Source organism: Colias croceus, chromosome 17 (assembly GCF_905220415.1).
Source record: "Colias croceus chromosome 17, ilColCroc2.1".
NCBI classification, from domain to species: domain Eukaryota; kingdom Metazoa; phylum Arthropoda; class Insecta; order Lepidoptera; family Pieridae; genus Colias; species Colias croceus.
This window is the reverse complement of record NC_059553.1, coordinates 7,048,872-7,071,942: the sequence shown is the minus strand read 5'-3', so window position 1 is coordinate 7,071,942 and position 23,071 is coordinate 7,048,872. Positions and strand designations below refer to the sequence as shown.

Below are 23,071 nucleotides of genomic sequence, written 5' to 3'. Positions count from 1 at the left end.
AGTGACAAAATCATAAAAAGACTTATCCTCTCAAGTTCATTTCGAATCTTCGATCCTTTAGGTCTTTTGAGCCCATGCATTATTCAACCAAAGATTTTGCATTAATCAATGTCCATACAGCCGTCGAATCTGAAATTAATTTTAATTTTTAAAAATATTCTAAATTTACAAAACTTCAAAGAACTTTTAGTTACATTTTACGATTTTTACACAATTCTAAAAAACAAAATAAAAATAATAAACTTACCGACATTTTATCAACTGACGAATTAAATAATTCTTTTAATTTTTTTTGCATGCTGTCTCAAAAACAAACTTTTACTTCTGAATTTGATAAGTTGTCAAATAGTAAACCTTTAAGCCCAAATTCAAATATTTTATCGTTATCTCCATTTTTTGATCATCAGGCGAATCTTATAAGAGTCGATGGCAGGCTCAGTTCATCTGAATATAAATTTGAAAAGAAGCATCCCATTCTTCTAAATTCAACTCATCATGTGACGAAGCTTCTATTTGAACGCGAACACGTTCGATCTCTGCATGCAGGACCGCAACTTCTGTTGTCGATTATCCGCGAGTCTGTTTGGCCTGTCAATGGCAGAAAACTAGCTAGGCGCGTTGTCAAAAACTGCGTTACCTGCACACGTCTTCGTGGTCAGACCTATAATCCAAAAATGGCTGACTTACCTGCAAATCGCGTCAATGTTGACTTTCCCTTTAGGTCTGTTGGAGTGGACTATGCGGGCCCTTTCTTCATTCTAAATCGTAAAGGACGCGGTGCTAGAGTAGTTAAGTGCTACTTATGTCTGTTTGTGTGTCTGCGCTTCAAATGCATTCACTTAGAGGTCGTATCTGATTTGACAAAAGACGCTTATATTATGACACTTCGCAGATTTGTGGCACGCCGTGGAAAGCCAACCGAAATATTTTCCGACAACGGTAAAAATTTTGTTGCTGCCGCGAAAGAACTAAATAATTTTCTAAAGGCTAATCAAGAACCTCTGTCTGAGTTTGCTGCTCAGGAGGGAATAAAATTTTCTTTTATCCCCGCTTACGCTCCTCACTTTGGTGGAATATGGGAGGCCGGGGTTAAGTCCGCTAAACATCATATAAAGCGAGTCATGGGCAATACCCATCTTACGTTTGAAGAGCTTTCGACATTGTTTGCTCAAGTTGAGGCTATTCTCAATAGCCGTCCTCTATGTCCCATGTCATCTTCCCCGAATGACTTCCTATCCTTGTCCCCAGGGCACTTTTTAATTGGAAGACCATTGAATGCACTACCGGCTCCTTCATTGGATGACGCTAAAGAGAGCTCCCTGGATAGATATGGCAGACTTGAACAAATCCGCCAACACTTCTGGAAGAGATGGCAGAAAGAGTATATATCAGAAATGCAACTACGAACAAAATGGAAGGTTGACAAATCAAAAATAAACATTGGAGACCTCGTACTGCTTCAAGAGGATAATTCTCCACCACTTTGTTGGCGCATGGGTCGTATTGTACGATTATTCCATGGAACTGACGGCGTTTGTCGAGTTGCGGACGTCGAAACTACAAGAGGCTGCGTTCGAAGACCCTTGGTTCGACTATGTCCTCTGCCCACTTCTGAAGACCTTCAAGCTTGAAAATCTACGCTTTTCACCGGGGGGAGGATTATGTCTACGCCTGTTAATTTATAATAGCAATCGCGCACCCACCATCATAGATTATCATTTTTATTTTATTTTATTATATCGGGTAGAATGTATTTTTTCCACTTATCTAAAAATACTTGTACAAAGGTGTGTCGGTCTCGAAAATAAATTGTTTTTAAAAGGAATATTGAGTTTCCCTAAAGAAATTCCAGTTCCCAAGCCTAAAGCGGGAACAATTTGGCAATAACATTTTTTTCGGTACTAAAACGTAGTAGTTTGATATGTGGTTGGCTGCCCCTTCTCTCCTTCCTGAAAAATATCCTCCAAAATTACCCGAGACACTTCCAATGATTGAACCAAACGTTCTTCAGTCACAAATTGACGAAGCGGATGATTACTAATTTCCACTTAATCCTCGCTGCCACTATCTTCATCATCAATTTTCAAGTGGTGTTGTAAAATTGTCAGCAGAAATAGTCTTCCAAAGGCGATATAATTTTATGAACATTGAATCTGTAAATAAAAAATCAAAAGTTAACTGTAAATCTATAAAAAAGCTACTTACAAATAAAATTTTATCAACAAACTACTGTTCCCAACGCACCTCAAAATCTTGTAAAAGTCAAAAAGAATTCATCATTTTATTATTTCATTCTAAAAGTGTAATAACTATAAAACCTTTATAAAACCAAAATCATGAACAAAAAACATGAATTGCTATCATTATAAATAATAAATACCTATAAAATTAACAACTTACCTTTTGTGGGAATGCATGGTGAAAATTCACAAAACACGAAGATTGAATTTGATATTTTTGGTTTTATGACATTCAAATGCTTTATAAATATAAATTTATAAATAATAAATTTATAAAGAATAGAAACATTCGATCACGAAATTATGCGGGTTCGAGTCCCGCCTCGTGATCGAATTTTTTCTATTCTTTATAAATTTATAAAACACGAAGATTTTAAAAATGTAACCAATGAAGACAATCAATATTAGATTAATTGGAATGGTGTCTAGTTTGACTTAAAATAATAAACATCTATCCTCACTTTTAAAAATGTAGTATATTCACACGAAATATAAGCGCACCTTATAGGGAAGGGAAGTTAAGGGTTAAAAAATAACTGCGTTAAAAACAACCGACTTCAAAAACGGAAAAGTAAGAAATAAAAAAGATTTGATATTATTAATTACTACATATTATTTTTATGTGCTATTTACTAAAAAGGTTTGATGTCGGTGCATGGGCTTAATACTAAGTGCTTAGTGTTTGGCACCGACTTCAAACCTATTTAATAAATAGCACATAAAAATAATATGTAGTAATTAATAATATCAAATCTTTTTTATTTCTTACTTTTCCGTTTTTGAAGTCGGTTGTTTTTAACGCAGTTATTTTTATTTAATACTTTTTAGTGTATTTTTCAACACGAATCAAACGAGTCCAAACTCGATAAAGTTGAGTCAATATATTACTGAGTTCCTATGGCCACCTTCCGATTCCATCATCAGATCAGCTCCATGTCATGATAATGTTTCATCGCTATCCAATTTACATTCGTATACAAAATTTCAGCTCAATCGGTTACCGGGAAGTGAATCAAAGTTACTTGCTACATTGAAATTAAGTCATCGAGTACAGACAAAAATGCTCATAAAATAAAAACTGCTAGGCCTAGCCGAATAAAATTTTTATGGGACCAATTCGACACCATCCCGCATCGAACAAAAAAAGAATCACGTAAATCGGTTCAGAAACCTCGGAGTAATCGGTGTACATACATAAAAAAAAAAAAAAAAAAAAATATATACCGGCCGAATTGATAACCTCCTCCTTTTTTTTGAAGTCGGTTAAAGAGTTAAATAAATAACATGATTATATTTAAATAATTAATTTTCAACAGTATGTTCAGTGTGCCTAGTGCGAGTTTTCATCGAGTACGAAACGTTACTATCGCGTCTGCGTCACAGCGAAATTTGTATGGGGAATCAAAGCTTCCCCATACGTCCGCTAGGGGCGCTGTTCGATTTCCCATACTAATTCGGCTGTGACGCAAACGCGATAGTAACGTTTCGTACTCGATGAAAACTCGCACGTAGTGTTAACATGTAAATTGATTTGATTTTTACGAAATCTCATAGATGGCGCTGTTTCAAATTTGTCTTTATACTACTAAATTCATTAAACTGTTTCTCTGCCCAAATTACGTAAATGACATAGTTTTTATTTTGTAAAGCTTAGCATGGCTTACTCGAAACCAACATTTAAACATGAGTCTTTAGATTGTACGCTGTCGTAGTATACGGAATATGTAAGAAAAATAAAGCTTCACAGCTCCTCCCCCGAAGGTGATATCATAATAATATGTTTAAACTATCCTCACCCGACCTCTTAGGAATATTCATGCAAAATTTGAAGTAAATCTATGCAGTACTTTTCGAGATTAGCCCGGTCAAACATACAGACACACAGACAAAAATTCTAAAAACTATATTTTTGGCTTCTATATCGATTATAGATCGTGGATTATGTATTTAAAAAAAAAATATTCAATGTACACAGTTTTGACTTTCCTACGATTTTATTATATGTATAGATAAAAGAAGTTAAAATATTATGTTGAATTGGTTATTAATATTTAAAATTCATTAAAATAATTGTGTTTTATTATATTTCCTCTAAAATATAAACATATTGGATAATAGTAACAACGCACAAAGTTAAATTAGTATTTAGTAAAGATAAAGACATTACACAAAACACTAGTTTACATATAGCCACATCAGCAATGTAGCTGCTCGGCTATTAATTAATAATTCAGTTCAATTACATTTAATTATAATTCAATTTAAGTATTACTAATAATACAATTATGGGTAATGTAACACACATAAATCCATTACACAAAAGATGAGCAGTCACATAACCAAATCTGTCAACCCCGACTCCACGTGGTCCTTCCGCTCTTACCCCTAGAGTGTATGAAAAAATCCGGAAGCGCGGAAGGAGAGCAGCCCTCGCCTGCTGTAGCTAAGCGCAGGCACCGTACGAGCCGAAGCGGCTGAGGGTGGTCGCCGAAGGCGACCAAACAGCCGAAGCTGCGTAGGCGAGCTAGGTGCCTGTACTTAGCTACGCAAGGGTGATAGGGCTGCACTTCCCGCAGCGCTGGAGCAGAAGCAGAAGCAATATAGTGCCAAAATTTGGTTATGGAGGGAGTCCTCCCCTCCATTATTTGTCACTTTAGGCCCAATTATAACCTCAAACTTTGACCTTGAATATCTCAGGAACTACTGGTCTGCGCGGGGGGGGAGTGGTACCGAGGAGTTCCCCCCGTCTCCCCCTCCCCGCCCCCCCATTGACGGTCCATATTCAAAATTTTCAATATTCAGAACGAACTTCAGGTAACTTCGTGCCCTTTGACTCGGGCGCAAAAACCGACAACAAACGGAAGTCGGCCGAGGCGAGGTAAAGTTGGACGAAGTAAGCCGAACTGCCTCTCTACATTATTCTATTCGTCTAACCTCGTTCAACTTCGCGAGTAGTGTAGAGACTAGAGGAGGTGTAACCAATTAACCAGAGGACTTCCATAAACATGCCTAAACATAGACACAGCACATCACAGCAGCACATAGATAATACTGTATGTCCAAACATTATACTTTTTTTTTTGCTTTTCATGGCAAGAAGATGTGACTATTTGCCAGTGTCAAGTATGATAAAAGGTAAGGAAACAATTCGCGTTAAGGAATAAGGTTAGGAGATTGGGATTTAAGTCAGAGGAGTTGGAAAATATATACATTATTAAATATGTATTTACTTAGATTATTATTAGATAGTATTATTATTTACGTATTATAGATACATTTTATGTTACTAGATACAAATATATATTATATATATATATATATATATATTATTATAACTTTAAATTATTACATATTATAAGGCGTTGTATAACTTTATAGGATTTTGTAGTAAACATAACATACGAGTAGGAAATGAAATACGAAGGGATAGTAGGTTGGATATATAAAGGAAGAGTGGTCAATTAAGGGGCATGCAAAAAATATATGATCTTTGTCTCCTAGATCAGTTCCACATTCACAAATGGCACTGTTTAAAATACCCAGTCTCGCAAGATGAGCTGGGCAACATGTATGACCGACGCATTCTTATAATAATAGAGGTTACAAGCTTACAACCTGTAACTTTATTGAACCAAGGTTTAGTGGGAACGACTTCTTGTAACTTATAATATTGCTTTCCTTTTTATTATAATGTAAGTACTTTGTTTCCAGAGATTTTCCCAAGACTCGTGCAAGTAAATTTTAGGCAAACTGACCAAGTCATGGCAATAACTCTGATAGGGAAACTATCTCCACATCGCACAGCAGACCTTGCCAACTCATCAGCTTTTTCATTTCCTTGGATACCACTGTGACTTGGTATCCAAGCAAATGTAACAGCATAACCTTTGAATGAACATTCTAATAATTTACTTTTAATCTCAAAAATAATGGGGTAAAAGGGTTTATTAAGAAATGAAAATTTGTGAAGACTTTACAAGGAACTCTTGGAATCTGTAAATATAATTGTTTTTGGCAGTTTCATTATGATTATATACTCTACGGCCTTAAGTATCCCTAAGCATTCTGCAGTAAAAACTGACGATTCTGGCGGAAGTTCTTTTTTATGTAAGTAAATGTTGAACTGCTGGTGAAACACTCCAACTCCTACACAACTCTGAGGTTATGATTTTATATCAGTATAAATGTGATTATATTTTTCCCATTCTTTACAATTCAATGCCTTTTTAAAGTCTAAATAAGCATATAAGAATCATGTTTCGTTATGCCTATATTATAAACTATATCTGGAGATACAAGAAGTGATTTGAAATTATTACTAAATAGCGGCAACGCTGAAGACCGATGAATCGGGGAAGGTATAGATTTGATTCTGTGATAACTTTGAATCAGACATGGTAACATTTTATGGTCCCAATGTTAGAATTTTGCAATATAATTTTTCTAATCTTTTGAACAAGGGATGTTTAGAGAATTGATATAAACGAAATACATATCTATCTGATAAATATTGCCTCCGAAGGGATAGCGGAGGCTCACAACATTCTATTTGAAGCGCATTGATTGGGCTAGATTTCATGGCACCTGTTATTATTCGTAACGCTTTCGATTGAATAAGATCTAACTTTTTAAAGGCTGTAACATTTCCACCGTCTAAGAGAAACATCCCGTAGTCCATAGTACTTCTTATAATGGCATTATAAACAAGCTTCAAACAAAATGGGTGAGCTCCCGACCACACCCCGAGAGGCACCTTAACATATTTAAATATTTTTCGCACTTTATCATCACGTAATTTATGTGAGGAGTGCCTTTAACCCTTTAATCCAATATAACGCCTAAAAATTTAGTCTGATCGTATTGAAGTAAAGTTTTATTTTTAAACACGATATTTACGGTCTAGAAAAAACAACTACAGAACTTTTGGAAACCGATATATCGAGTGAATTAATATCAAGCCATTCGCCTAATACATGCAAGTTATTGTTTATCAAAACCAATAATAGAAGATATATATTTTGTGAAAAAAGCGTGGGGTGCCTTGTAGGTATAATCAGCTCATGAAAAGCGCCCCACGCTTTTTTTCACAAAAATACTATAATATATTATATTGGTTATTGCTCGATTCTTAGATTAAGAATTATTTTCTACTTTTTAATTGTAAGTACTTATTTATCTTGATAGCGTGTTTTTTAAAACTATATTTATTATTTACTAGCTGTGCCCGCGACTTCGTCCGCGTGGAATAGTGACTGCATAGTAGTTACTACTTAACTTTTATTGAGTAAACACGTACCTTAGACACGTACTATAATATATGTAATAATTAAAAGAACTGTTAAGTAGTAAAGTTTATTACTAAACTGAGCTAAATAATAAAAAAAGAAATGCCTAATTAATTATCTACATAAAATTTCTTTTAAATTATGTCATATTATTTTTGGGCACCAGGAGGGAGGGGAGCAAATTTATTTTCCTTCCTTTATTGTATGGATGTTTTTAACAATGTATCGTGCAGCAACTGAGCGCCGAGACAAACGTCAAAACGCAAAGGAATAGAATCCGCTCTCGATACTAATTGACATATGCGTATGATGTTTTGCTAAGGTGTTCACCCTACCAACGACGACGACGACCACGAACTAAATTTTTATCCAGTCGCAATTTAACAAAATTGTGCAAAACACAATTAAAAATAAAATATTAAAATTTCCTGTCGTTCTGGTGCTTGGAATTTTTTTTTGAGATCAATGAATGAAAAAATAGATTTTTCGTAGAAGCGGTGGCTCCTAGAAAAAAATGTAAGTATTTGAAGTTTTTTATAGATAATATTATTATGATCTACAATTTTGGTAAAAGGTTTTATGGTTTGGATTATATGATTAACTTACCGTCTCGCCGACAATCGCAAAAAACCTATTTTTATATTAATTGTCCTCAATTTTTTTTTCTTTCCGAGTACCAGTATAACGGGAAATTTTAATATTTTATTTTGAACCAATTTTGTCTGGAGGACAATATTTTGGTCGTAGTCGTCGTCGTCGTTGGTAGTGTGACCGAACCATTATTAAAATATCATGAGTTTATGTCAAAAATTAGTGATTTGTTCAAGACTTATCCATCCAATAAAGTTTTACGCAGATATAAAAAATATCACCTGTAAAATACAAAAAGCGACAATTACAGGTAAATTAGCTTGGAGAAATTTTTGCGTTTGTAGTAGTGTATGGTCAGCAAATAAAATAAAACAACATTTTATTTTTAGTTTTTATTTTATACAATATGTATATATTATATATATATGGGATTTTAAATTAAACTATATGTGTTTCTCCTCTGAAAAAGATGAGACTTTAATTTAATATTTGCACATTTAACATACGTATAACTTTTACAAAATGAACATGATTTTACAAAATGACAATGTTACTAAAATGAAAAATTTACTAACCTGAAAAAGAAACGACATTTAAAGTATAATTCTTTAGTTTGAGAAGTCAAAGGCGTGCCTCGACCATGTTTTAACACTGGAGCCATTTTGAATTAACAATATAAAGTTACAACACTTACACACAAATTAAACACTTCAACAAATATTATAACAATAATAACAAATAATAACAACAATTAATCAATTAAACTACGTACATAATAATTATAATTTTTGAATGAAATGTGTGCTTTATGTTCTAACGGTACCAAACAACTGCATTTGGCACCTGCGGACAGCGTAAACTGGTTTATTCTGGTTTTGTGCGTGTTTCCACTTTCCACTATCAAGTGACGATTTATTTATTTGTTTTGTTTCGTAATTATTATGGTCAAATATTAATTATGAAACAAATTATAATGGACACGATATTTTATTGTTTCACGGTAGTCGCCTTGTCGTTTGCTCAAGGACGTGAAATTGAATGATATATTTTTTTTATAAAGTCAAAACCATTTTCTTTCAAATTAAAAGTTGTTTTTATTGAAAACAAAAGTGTTGCTAGGAATAAGTATAAAATTAAATAGTAATGTTAGGATATCGAAACATTTTTGTATAGGCCAGAACGATATAGTGGAAACGCGCTCTAAGATCTGAGTAATATACACACCACTACATATGCAAAAATTTCTCCAAGCTAATTTACCTGTAATACATTTTTGAAGTGATTGCTTAATACTACGATATTCGATTGATAAGTTTTAACCAAGGATTGAATCTGCCCTAAAAGAATAAAACAAATAGGTTTATAACAAAAAATTGAAAACACACAGTTTAATTTCATAAATATAATAAATATATTATAGACTAGAGTAGATAATTTTTGAAACAAAAAAAATCGCAGTCGGATGAAACCCATTAGAAAAGGAGGGGAATATGATGAAAATAAAAGGAAAAATAAATTACGGTCAATCCGAGTTCGGGAAGTGGGAGGGGGGAGCTTTTAAGAGAAAAAAATGGTTTCTCTCGATTTCCGACAAAACTACAAGTCCTACGGAAAAAAGTTCAATGGCAAAGTTGTAGGTAATAAAAAGTTCTACAACTTTTGTATTCACAATTTTTTCACATAACCTCAAAATTTAGGTGAAAAATTCAAAAAACCAAGTTTTTGGTCTTTTATTTTTATCTACTTCAAAATTTTTTTTTCTACGAAATTTGGTGGAAACTTACTTTATTATGTCCCAAATACACTGTAATTTATTTGATTGAAAATATTTATTTTTTCGCCTTATTTTGAATTAATACCAAAAAAACAACCTTATTTTCAATCGAAAAGTCACCCGTCAAAATATCAGCTTTTTTCAAAAACTTGGGGAGCTTTTTGTTCATTGAAATCTCTACTTTCATATGGTGTAAAAAAAAACATTACCATAGTAAATGTTCTTTTAAACTTTTTTCCGTAGGACTTGTAGTTTTGTCGGAAATCGAGAGAAACCATTTTTTCTCTTAAAAGAGAGAGGGGGGAGCCCCTCTCACTTCCCGAACTCGGATTGACCGTAATTTATTTTTCCTTTTATTTTCATCATATTCCCCTCCTTTTCTAATGGGTTTCATCCGACTGCGATTTTTTTATCTTTTTATTATTTTTAAAGGCTTCTACCCTAGTCTATTATGTCGATACTTTCACATAATTTTGAATTGTTTTTGTTCACGAATTAGTGATGTAAGTGCATATTTCCAAAGCGCTTGATTTGGAGTCGAGTGATTGTCTAAATAATTGTGCGTGTTGCCAGGAAACATCTCCAATTCCACCAGAAAGAACAGCTGTTATTGTAAGAGTTTGGAAACGATTTTCAAATTCAGTAGTCGATTCTGAAAATAAATAATATAATTAAAATATAATCCCAGAATTCATAAATATTCGCATAAACTGCCTTTTTATCCTACTCTTTAGCAAACTATTGAAAAGATTAAACAACAGGATTTTCAAACCAGCAAAAAGTCATATAAGTAATTGATATCTACTAAATATACATTGAATTATCTTGAATTTTAATTATAGTAATAATATTTTTCAAAATTTTATTATACACTAGATTCTGCCCGCGAATCCGTCCGCGCGGAAAAATTAAGATTTTTTTTTCTACGTATTTTTCCGGGATAAAAAGTATCCTATTTTAAGCCCAGGATAATAAGGTATAATTATACCAAGTTTCATCGAAATCGAACCGTTAATTTTTAACGTGATGCCTTCACATACAGACAGACAGACAGAAATACAGACAGACAGACAAAAATATTTTTAATCACATATTTGGGTTTGGTATCGATCCAGTAACACCCCCATGGTATTTATTTTTTCAATATTTTCAATGTACAGAATTGACCCTTCTACAGATGAGTACTGTGACGCGCCAAGTTATGCTAATCGGCCTATAGTTTATCTAATGAGTTATGACAATAATAACTTCTTAAAAATTAACGAGAAAGTTTAAATTTTTTTGGATAACTGTTACGGAATAATCGCTTCTGTACACACGATTGACTTACTTTGGCTTACGTTTATTAAACTATGGAACACAATATATTTTGATTATAACTAGTATTGTATTTATTATTTAATAAAATAAAAAAAAAAACGTAAGACTGATTTTTTTCGTATTAACTCAGGCCCCGGAATCACAGACACAATAGAAAATCTATTGTGTCGTGGACCGATCGGGCCGCTTGGGGCTCAATGGGTTATCACAAATATATATAATACTAGATTTCCGCCCGCGGCTTCGCCCGCGTTTTCAAAGGAAAACCCGCATAGTTCCCGTTCTTGTGGGATTTCCGGGATAAAACCTATCCTATGTGTTAATCCAAGTTACCCTCTATATGTGTGCTAAATTTCATTGTAATCGGTTCAGTAGTTTTTACGTGAAAGAGTAACAAACATCCATACATCCATACTTACAAACTTTCGCCTTTATAATAGTATTAAGATATTAAGATAAGATTAACGTACCTCCTAATTTGACATTAACAGGTTGTTGTTCGTCAAATTGTAAATTCCAATCGACGTTACCAGTCTCATACACTGCAGAAGTGAGGCGAATGGATAATTTTGTGAAGGCTAAATTCCCCTTCACTGATAACCTCCAGGATATCATTCCAGATGATTCTCCCTCTACAATATATAAAGATTTACTTTAAAAATGCATACGAAACATTCTGACTGATTTTGTATATTTTATTTCCTCCAAAGAAAGTTATAGAATACTAGCTTACCGCCTGCGGCTTCGCCCACGTTTTCAAAGAAAAACCCGCATAGTTCCCGTCCCGTGGGATTTCCTGGAGAAAACCTAGCCTATGTTGCTCAGTGAAGATGCAGAATTTTTGAAATCGGTCCAGTAGTTTATGCGTGAAAACCATACATACATACATAATTACAAACCTTTTCTCTTTATAATATTAGTATAGATAAACAATTTTTGTTTATAATTAAAAACTGAAAATAAGCTATATACACTAATATACTATTCTGATGCATAAATTATGAAATCTAACCTTCCCTCGCCAGATAAACTTGGCGCCAATCCTTCTCGATCTTTCTAAACACATTTTTACACTGATACACGCCCGCAGCCCACGTGCTAACAGTCGATTCTGTTCCATCACAATTTATCCGGTATTTATCCGGACTGCAGTAGTACCGGATATTAATTTCACCCGGAGTAGCGAATTCGAATATATAACCGGATCTCTGGCCGATTTCCCCTCGCTGCGTCCGCCATTCCTCGGAGCCCGATATTCGGCCGTGCGACTCGTAGTCGCTCGGCTTTCTGGACATGCAAATGAATACTGTTAGTTATTTTTGTCAAAAACTGTTATTTTTATGACAAAGATGTTTATTCCTGTAGAGCAATGACATTACATTTAATTGAATTAAAATAAAATGAAATAAAATTTGTGTGTTTTACGAAACCACGGCAAAAGTGAAACTTTCACATTAAAGACATTAACTTCTACTTACAACTAAATTTTTCGGAATAATATTCCACTGAGGGTATAAAAATGACTTTTATCCCGCGGCCGGTCGTCACCCGACACAAAAAGTTTGAGGCGATGTAATAAGTTTCACTTTAAAAAAACATATGAGAGTATAATCCTCGAAGTAAATGAAATGAAAATAAGTTTATTAGGGACATATTATGAAAAAAAAAGATACAATTTAGATGAAAAAAAGGAACTTAAAAAATATACGTATGCCATAATTAGGCCAACCACTCAGTGTGTCATCACTGATTTTCAGTGGCCGCCTTAGGATGTCTTATTGACAGTGGATGTATTTCCGTTCGGATTAAGGTATCCAACTATATGCCAACTGTATTAAATATAATTTAATCGATATATACTTTATAAATATAATAAGTAAATGAATAATATACATATATTGTGTACTAGAGGTTCGCCCCGGCTTCGCCCGTGGTACATATTTCGCAATAAAAGGTAGCCTATGTCCTTTTTCGGGTATCAAAATATCTCCATACCAAATTTCATGCAAATTGGTTCAGTAGTTTTGGCGTGATTGAGTCAGACAGATAGACAGAGTTACTTTCGCATTTATAATATTAGTATGGATTAAATTAAATTTAAATTTGTACAAAGTAAATAATAAAAAGTGACCTCTCGACCATCAGTTGGGCTAGCTCCCTTAGCGTCCTCACAGCGAGATACCTCCGCCTGCACTCCGACACTTGCGCCTGCCTCGCGTCGCGGAGCAACAGCATACAGCCGATCAGCTCTTGCTCCGTGCATTGTTTCCGACGCGACAATACCTGCCAATAAAATGAATTTAAATAAAATAAAAATCATTTAGGCCGGTTGCAGAGCTTGACCGACCATCAGTGCGTACGTCAGTCGCGCTAAATTCATAAAACCGTTCATAGCTAGACCGACCATACGCACGCGTATTGTCATACGTATTAGTGTCATATTATTGTTATTCATACACATTGTTGATGCGTATCGTCAGGACCGATGGTACGCACTGACGGTCGGTGAAGCTCTGCAACCGGCCTTATTAAAAAATTTGTGGGTTAGGACAGGTACAAATATGTCACATTTGGACCCCAAACTATAGCCTGTATTTTGGGGTCCACCTTCCTTTATGATACAATAGTAACAGAACAGAACTATAGCATAATATTTACTTAAATAATGATTTAGGTAATTTAGCTATTTTTTATACAAAATAAAATTTAAATTATATATTTTTACTCAAGTTTAGTAGATATGAGTGAATTGCATTCGTTCATAAATCATCATCATCATAATTAGCCCATATACGTTCCCACTGCTGGGACACGAGCCTCCTATGAGGGTACAGACTACAGGCCATAGTCCACCACGCTGGCCAAGTGCAGGTTGGCGGATGTCACATGTCGTCTAACTTTGTTCTTCGACAAGTCGGTTTCCTCACGATGTTTTCCTTCACCGTTCGAGCATTGGTGTTGTTATTCGTTCATTTACATACTAATATGGTTATAATTAAAATAGGACCACTAGTTTTCCAATTAAACAGTAACAGACTATATAAGCATCATATGGGCCGTAGTTTTAAGTTATATTAAGACCTTGAACTGTAACTACATTTGTTGCCTGAAATAAAGAAATAAATAAATAAGCTTCATCCCTGTCAAATTCCATTAAAAGAAATTTTTTAGCGTGAGAGAGAATAACACTAACAACCATATTATATCGATCCTCTTCACAAACATTTACATTTATAATAATACTAGCTGTGCCCCGCGATTGTTGTTATTATGAAAGTTGTTTGATGTGTTGTAACCATGTTTAATTGCAAATAAAAAATAAATGATTTGAAACCACACTTATATGCTGCTTAGAAATAAAAATATTTTTAATCTGACATTAATTTTTCTCAAACCTTGATCAAATCAATTCTGAATTCATTTTCCCTGCGCTTGCGTTCTAATGCACTCTGCAAGGCTTATCACCTCACAAAAAATTAATAAAAAAAATGATCACCTCTGCATGGTTCATAGTATAGCGCCAGGTGACGTCCTGTATATCGTCGCGGGACACCGCTATCACGTAGGACAGTTTCTTGCCCCATCCGTGGCTGTACATGAGCGGGGTGTCCAGCACAGCTTCGCACGGGTCCACGTGACACCAGCTGTTCGACTCGTAGTCGAACACCTGTATCCAAGTTTTTTCTATACTATATATTATGCACTATATAACTATATAATCCATACTAATATTATAAATGCGAAAGTAACTCTGTCTGTCTGTCACTCAATCACGCCTTACCTACTGAACCAATTTGCATGAAATTTGGTATAGAGATATTTTGATACCCGAGAAAGGACATAGGCTATACTTTTTACCCCGGGACATAGAATAGGATTTATCCCGGAAATCCCACGGGAACGGGAACTATGTGGGTTTTTCTTTGACTGCGCGGGCGAAGCCGCGGGTGGAATGCTAGTAATATTATAGAGGAAAGGTTTGTAATTATGTATGTATGGTTTTCACGCATAAACTACTGGACCGATTTTGACGAAATTTGGCACAGACAATCTTTAGACCCTGAGAAAGAACATAGGCTACCTTTTATTATGAAATATGTACCACGGGCGAAGCCGGGGCGGACCGCTAGTTTTTAATAAAAAGCAAAAAGCGAGCGTCTGTGCCGAGCACACGTGTCAGAAGTGAAACGTCTTTGGCAAGATTCAAAGATACCAAAATCATCGCCTTAATCCATGACATGACGGTATTGCCATGACGTGACCTTGAAAATTTATAATGCACAAGAAAATTACAATAAACATAAAAATATGATATAGTTATTAATGTACAATCCCTTCCCCTTAACAGACACTAAGCAAGTGACAATGGACACTCTCTTAGAATAATTTAATTTAGAAATTTAGGTTAACATTACTTATTAGTCTTGTAGGCTAGATTGTAATTTGTATAAGGTGCTATTTTAATTAGCAACCTTATTTAATAAAAAAAAAATTAATAATGTACAATTTGGCGGTCTTATCGCTTGGACGCTATTTTTTTATATTTGTCCAAAAACTTCAAAGCAAAAAAAGTAGGATAGTACGATAGGATAGGATAGGATAAGGTAAACCGTAGCAAGCGGCACTACATACCCACCTCGCACCACACGTGGTCGGTCGTGTCGTACACGTAGCGCGTGTCGTACCCGAGCGCCCTGCAGAACATTGTGAAGCAGTTCGCCCACTCGCCGCACCGCCCGCGCCGCGACCGCATCAGTGCGCGCACGTCGTTGTACCGCGGGAAACGGGTTTGGCAGTTGCACTCCTTGCACTGGTACACCTGAAATCCATACTAATATTATAAATGCGAATGTAACTCTGTCTGTCTGTCTGTTACTCAATCACGCCTAAACTACTGAACCAATTTGCATGAAATTTGGTATGGAGATATTTTGATACACGAGAAAGGATATAGGCTACTTTTTATTGCGAAATATGTACCACGGGCGAAGCCGGGGCGGACCACTAGTAATCTATATGATCATCTGTTCAAAACTTGACATTGGCAGAATCCGTCCTCAATGGGATCGGGAGTTGCCACTTGAAAAAAGAAGAAGAAGAAATCATCTATACATATTATAATAAAATCGTAGGAAAGTCAAAACTGTACATTGAATATTTTTTTTAATAATACTTAGGGCGTGATCTACAACCGACATCGAAGCCATAAATATAGTTTTAAGAATTTTTTGTCTCTTTGTGAAAAGTATAAATTAACAGTTACAAAATATAAAAATAATCTGCCTCTTTGCTTACTCTAACATAAAAAAAATTCTATACAATGTTTAGGTTAACCTCAACGTTACAAGTTTCTGTCTCGGTTCTCATAGTAGTGTGTTGCAGTAATCGCGTGGGCCCGTCACACTGTTCACATGCAGGAGCGTCCACCCACTGGAAGTATTTGTATTTGAACCATCCAATCAACTCCATTAGTAAAGCTCTGTCGTACGGCAAATCGTGCTCCTTAGTGTCGCCTGTAAGAGTAAAATACATGTATTAAAATTGTGCTAATAAATAATGTGTATTTTATTCGTCATCATTTTGTGGATTCAATGTATTTTAGGTTATACCATGGTAAGAAAATTTTAAGCATTTCACATTTATAGTTATAACAACAACATTACATTTGCCGTACATACACTTATTTAATAAACATTTCTTTCAATGGCGGTTGCAGCAGTTGCAGCAGTTTTTGACAAAAACATATTTTCAAATAAAAATAAATTACCAGTTTTTATTTTCTTTTGGTTTTCTCTCATTCTTTCTAAAGCTCGTATCTCTAGAGTTGTAATGGGAATTTGTTCTCTTGCTAACTGTTGTAATTCCTCATTCTCATAGTTTAAAATGGTATTGAACAAGCTCTGAATTGTCAATAAGAGTTCTTTATTAAATATCTGCAATAAAAATAAATTATGAAAACTGAAAACTCCTATAGAAAAAACCTTCCCATAACACTTCAAAATCTGTTGCACGGTTTGAAAGAAATTTAACCATATATAGGGACAGACAGACAGATGGACACAGTGACTTTGCTTTGGACTATGAAGTGATTAGAAATACTTATAATGTGGGTCCAAATAAATATTTTTTCATTTTTTTTTTTCACTTACATCCACATAAACTGGCATTAATTTGTATTGCTTTTTTGGAGTTTTAATTTTAGTATTACTCAGCTTCAATTTATGTGGTCCACAGCAGAAAGTGATTTTCTTTTCTATTGCCAGTTTAGCTAATCTTAGCTTGTTCAATGTTGCTTCTTTGGAAAACAGAAATTCATTGTGAACCTGAAATAGTTTTCAACATAAGATTTATTTAGTTATTTGAGTTTTTTTTTTTTCTTTATCTACTTGGTGAAAGTAGAAATGGTGTATGTTTTATCTTCTGTATGTATTGATAGTTTTATTGTTAACAGAGTAATAAAAAAATATTTAATAAACAACAAAGTTTTGCAGAAAGTTATTATAAAATTTACTTATTCAAATAATATGATCCATTTGTAAGAATATCTAACAGTAATTATAAAATCATTATAAACACTGAATCCTTTAAATAAGCTTTAAAATTTAAAGTGTTAAAGGAGAATAATAGCAAAATTAAGTATATATTTTTGAATTGAATACTGAATGAATTGGGCAATAATTATAAATTGATTATTTATAAAAAGATGGATAACACCAAGAATGAAAAAATAATATGACATACCCATTGGAAACCGATGTAATTAAGATAATCTTTTAATTCATCACAGACATTTTTAAGGAAATCACTTTTTAAGGATCTCGCACTTTTATCGTGTGGATTTTCTAAAATATTATTTATATTGTTTAGGAGTTCTTGCAGAATTAAACCGAACTTATCAATGTCTCTGACGCCTTGTTCGACAACAGCTAAACGTGCCATATCCTCCATTTTTAGTTTAAATCATATATTTGGAATGTAAACACAATAAATATGACTTGTAATTTCGTTGCAATGTTCACAAAATAATTATTATTTATTTTAAACACACTTGCAACCAAAACCTTTTGTTATCAGTTTATCACTTACTTGTCAATTTTGATTTGTCATGTTATTGTTCAGCATACGTTCAGAAAAGCCCTAAAACTACAAAGTTATAGGTACTACAAAATATATTCATATCTATTGTTTTATTTTTGGTGAGCATTTTAAGATTTTATTATTATAAATTTAATAATATTACCTAGTTTACGTTAAAATAGAGGGTAGTAATAAATCATAATATTTTATTATTTGAAATTCTGTTACCATAGCGATTAAAACTAAAAACAAAATTTAATTGGTATAAGCTTAGAGTTAATCATAGAGGAAGGATGTATAGAGTTAATTAAACAATGAAGAAAAATAACTTAACGGATAATAATTACATAAAAAATGGTAAGTTAACATTATCATGAATAGCGAAGGGTGGAGAAATGAGATAATGTAGATAGAGAGATAATGTATGCTACGTAGTTATTGTATATTATATTATAGTCGGTTAATAAAATAAAGTTTATTTAAACATTTATTTTAATTGTAGAATTTATGTCCGGGCCTCGTAATTGGCTTTTACATGCCCGGTATGTAAGAGGTGAACATGATCTATGTGTAGCTTTAGCCGATAAACTGCAACATGATACAAGCAGTACGCACAGATATGCTTTTTACATAAAGGTAGGCAAAAGGCAATCATTCGTTATTTTTTTTTAATCTTATCAAATTTGAAAAATGTCGTTAAATGTATTTATAATTATTATATTATGTACTATTGAAAATTATAATAGTGTAAGAGTTGCATCTTACTTTTTAATTTACAAAATATAGAGTCAGTATTGTTTTAATAAACATTCCATTTCTATTTATTTCCTCTTCAGGGTTCAATATTGGCCGATGTGGGTCGATTACAAGACGCCTTGGACAAGTTTCACACTTGCATCAAATTACAACCTCACGATCCTGAGCCTTTAAAACAGGTAGCTAAATGCCTGTAAGTTTTGTATTAATAACCAATAGATTATTGCTTTCTCGTTTCTACCGACTAATGAAAAAGAAAATATTTTTTGTAGATTTCGTCAAGGTCGCTATCAGTTGTCCCGTGAAGCATACTTGGAGGCGGATAAGTTATCGAAACATCCTGACCCTGAAATATATGCAGTTCTTGGTATTTATGATTCTATTTTTATATATTATTTAATTTTAGTAGCAAAAAAGCGTATGTTAATAATTATTAACATACGCTTTTCGCAAACAATTGTTTGGCAAAATAAATAATCGCTAAGTTTGTTCCATATTTTATATTGTACTTCATGATGATGTTTTTTAAAGCGGAATGCGCGCAAAATCTTGGTGATATCGAACATGGCGTGGAATGGGCGAGATCTGCAGTTCAAGCTGGTGGAGGCGAAAGAGCTGGGGCTCTGCTCGCTAAGTTACTGCTCGAAACAGGAAAAATTGATGCGGCATTAGTGGCTTATGATGATGCTATAAGGTATGGTAAAAAAGCGTTCAAGCTCCCCCCTAGACAAGTGGCTTTCTATTAGCGTAAAGTTCAATAGAATAGACTACAGTGCCACAAACTTATCTGACCCGGTGGCAAAAACTGGAACTACGTGCCGCCATTTTGAAATGTCACATTTTCACAGACTTTTCATAAGGAATATTTTGTTTCTATAAAAGAAAGCGACATCAGTGACACTGTCACCGGGTCAGATAAGTTTGTGGCACTATACGAATGTATGAGATTGACGTAAGCTTTAGATAAACGTATCTCCAGCTTACGTCAATCTCATACATTCACAATCTATTCTATCAAACTTTACACTAACAGAAAGCCACTTGTCTAGGGGGGCTGCTTGTGTGTAGAATATTATTAACTAGATGCTCCGCGCGGTTTCACCCCCGTGGCTCCACTCCTGTTGGTCGTAGCGTGATGATAGGTATATAGCCTATAGCCTTCCTCGATAAATGAGTTATCTAACACCGAAACAATTTTTCAAATCGGACCAGTAGTTCCCGATCCGATCCCGATTAGCACGTTCAAACAAACAAACAAACAAACAAACTCTTCAACTTTAATATTAGTATAGATAAATAATTAGTACCTATTCCCTTGTCTTTTTGTATATTTCGCGCCACTGTGACGCTGATACTCTATGAATATGTATATATTAATTTGGTAGTATGACCTTATTGAAATTGTCGTAATGGTATTCTTTAGCAAATTTGCCACTGTTTGCGCAGTTCGCACGCATGCGGCGCTGACACATTAGCCGCGGCTGGCGCATTACGTCTCCGTGCTGGGGATCCCAGACGAGCTTTCCAACTTCTCGGTGAAGCGTTGTCACAGCAACCGACACAGCACGCCGCGGCACTAGCGCTGGCTGCGATGATGCTGCAACACAAAGACGTAGATGCAGCATTGGCTAGGCTAAAAGCGGCGTTGACGGCCCATCCCACATGTGTAGCAGCTCATGCTAATCTGGGTCTGGCGTTGCTATCAAAGAAGAAATATATCGCTGTAAGTTGCATATAATGAGTGCATCCATTTGATCATTGTATTTCAAATATGTTATAATACCTTTAGCGAAGTATTCATCAATACAATTTTTGGGATTATAATAACAAAATAATTGTTTTTGTAATGAACAGATCAATCAAACAAGATCATACTATTATGAAACAAAATATTTTACTTTTATTTGATAATGTTGCATTTTATTTTATTACCTACTTCGTTTAGGCTTTAACATGTCTTCAACGTGCTGTATGCGCAGCTCCTCTCAGCGCAGGGGCTTCTCATGATCTCGGTTTTGTTTTACTGATATGCAAAAGACCAGCTTCAGCTTTATACAGGCTTGCTGCAGCAGCTGCACTGCAACCATCGCAGCCATATACCGTAAGAAGAAATTTTACGTGTCTAGATATATTTTATTTAAACCTCTCATGTTAGCATTATTATTTAGTGATTGAGACAGTCAAAACTAGACGTTCTCTTAATTCTTTGTTAAAAGATACACAGAAATCTCATCTTTAGACATAATATATAAAGCTTTTTATTGAATGCTTTTCTCGTAATAAGTAGGTATAATTTGTGTCTTGTCTTAGCCTCAACATGTTTTCTTTTTATAACAGGTGCTCTTAATAGCAATAGCGTTGGAACGTTTGGGAGATTCTAGATCAGATTCAGCATACTCTCGAGCAGTGGCCATAGACCCTGAAGATGCTCTACTTAGATTGAATTTAGCTGCGAGACATGCTAGAGCGGGTCGATTTAGAGACGCCATAAACGAAGCAATTATTACAGCCAAATTACTCCAACGTGAGAATAATGTTCACGTAAGTGTTTATTTACTTGTTTGAAATATTAAATGTTTCTCTTTTTCGAATTGTTTATATGGATTAAAATTTTAAGCTATTGCATAGCTTCTATCGCGGGACTTGAGCGCGGGGACCGAATCCAGAAATTCCGTAAAGAAAAAACCTCACGCTCCCCACTCCGACGGGCTCGGAGGTGTGGCTTGAAGGCATAGCATGCAATAGCTTTACCGCGGCAGTCCCCGAGTGCCACACGTCTTTTTAACCTTCTTATGGTCACAATATTATGGTCTTGTTACTTCTCCGTTATGGGAAAGACTCGATACGCGTCAAGCCATTTTTGATTTCATCTTCCCATATACACCTATATATCTACACTTAGTACCTAACTCATAATTGCACCGTATTTATTATATTATATATCATTATCTATTATATTTTAATTGTAATAACTGTTGCAGCTGGCCAGTTCTCTAGCCCTTCTAATGACGTCACTGCGAGATGCTGGTGTAAATTCATCAGAGTTACTTGACTGTGGACCTATACCTTCAGAACGGAATAGTGTTGAAGCAATCAATTCACCAGAAGAGGACGATTTTGCAGCAGATGAAGTTTAACTTTAATGTATAACAAAATCAATTCTAGTACCAGCATTGAATAAAAAAATTTAACACAGTATTTCATTTATTTCATCCCAACATAAAACTTACTTGCATGTTTCGTAACATGAAATAAAATATATTTCATATCATCGCCTATTCCATTAAACAAGTAGGCTAACTGTAATAAAATTATAAATAAAATACCCACACTGTAGCGTATACTGACTATTTAAAATAAAGCATGCATTTTAGATTTATTATTCTTATAACATTGGGAAAAGCAGACATTTATTTGGTGAGAAGCTCATTTAAACGATTGAATATTAGTTATTACCAAATAACAAATTAATTCTAATCTATAAAAAAACTTCACTCTTGATATTTTGATTAGTATTTAGGTAAAGTTTCGAAATAAAAAAAGTTAAATTTAAGCATATACCTAGTCTAAGAGCTGATGATTTTTTACCTATCCTCAGACTGAAAACCAAACAATAGAGCAACGAGAAGCGAGCCTGATTATATTACCACCAATTATAATTGGCTATGATGAATTATACAATGACGCCCAGACAGAAGAAAAATTATTGAATCCAAATAATGATAACGACGAAAATAAAAACCACGACAGTGCAGATCACGATCAACCCTCACATGATGATGATATTAAACACAGCGATGATAAAAAAGTTGACAAAAGATCTCGTAATAGTGTAAAAAATTTAAATCTAAATGAAAAGTGCAGAGATAAACGAAACAATAAATTAAATGCTAATCTCAGATGTCCCTATAGAAATTAGGTTCAGGAAGTATTCCCTGTTAGATAAAAGGTTACAGTATAATAGTACCGAGTTTCTGAGGAACCAAATAGTTTATTTTAATTCACAATTTAATTTTTGTCTTATGAAC

At 34.3% G+C, this 23,071-nt stretch overlaps 3 protein-coding genes across 3 annotated transcripts; 2 read left to right on the top strand and 1 right to left on the bottom strand.

Annotated features, from left to right (window-relative positions):
* The first annotated feature begins 433 nt into the window (after nt 1-433).
* Nucleotides 434-1,747, top strand: LOC123699181. The gene has a single exon (XM_045646072.1). It carries the CDS (start codon nt 675-677, stop codon nt 1,629-1,631), a length of 957 nt encoding a protein of 318 aa, XP_045502028.1. The 5' UTR covers nt 434-674; the 3' UTR covers nt 1,632-1,747.
* Nucleotides 1,748-9,781: 8,034 nt separating this feature from the next.
* LOC123699173 (peptide-N(4)-(N-acetyl-beta-glucosaminyl)asparagine amidase) lies at nt 9,782-18,235 on the bottom strand. Its single transcript, XM_045646063.1, has 10 exons — nt 17,952-18,235; nt 17,360-17,533; nt 16,978-17,143; nt 16,545-16,723; nt 15,847-16,029; nt 14,707-14,877; nt 13,342-13,493; nt 12,223-12,497; nt 11,681-11,842; nt 9,782-10,542 (listed from the first exon to the last, which is right to left on the bottom strand). Exons 1-10 carry the CDS (start codon nt 18,156-18,158, stop codon nt 10,379-10,381), a joined length of 1,833 nt encoding a protein of 610 aa, XP_045502019.1. The 5' UTR covers nt 18,159-18,235; the 3' UTR covers nt 9,782-10,378.
* Nucleotides 18,236-18,794: 559 nt separating this feature from the next.
* Nucleotides 18,795-22,238, top strand: LOC123698864 (Bardet-Biedl syndrome 4 protein homolog). Its single transcript, XM_045645669.1, has 8 exons — nt 18,795-18,923; nt 19,124-19,236; nt 19,316-19,410; nt 19,575-19,737; nt 20,490-20,766; nt 20,989-21,144; nt 21,381-21,584; nt 22,025-22,238. The coding sequence occupies exons 1-8, from the start codon at nt 18,795-18,797 to the stop codon at nt 22,178-22,180; spliced, it is 1,293 nt and encodes a 430-aa protein (XP_045501625.1). The 3' UTR covers nt 22,181-22,238.
* The last annotated feature ends 833 nt before the right edge of the window (nt 22,239-23,071 follow it).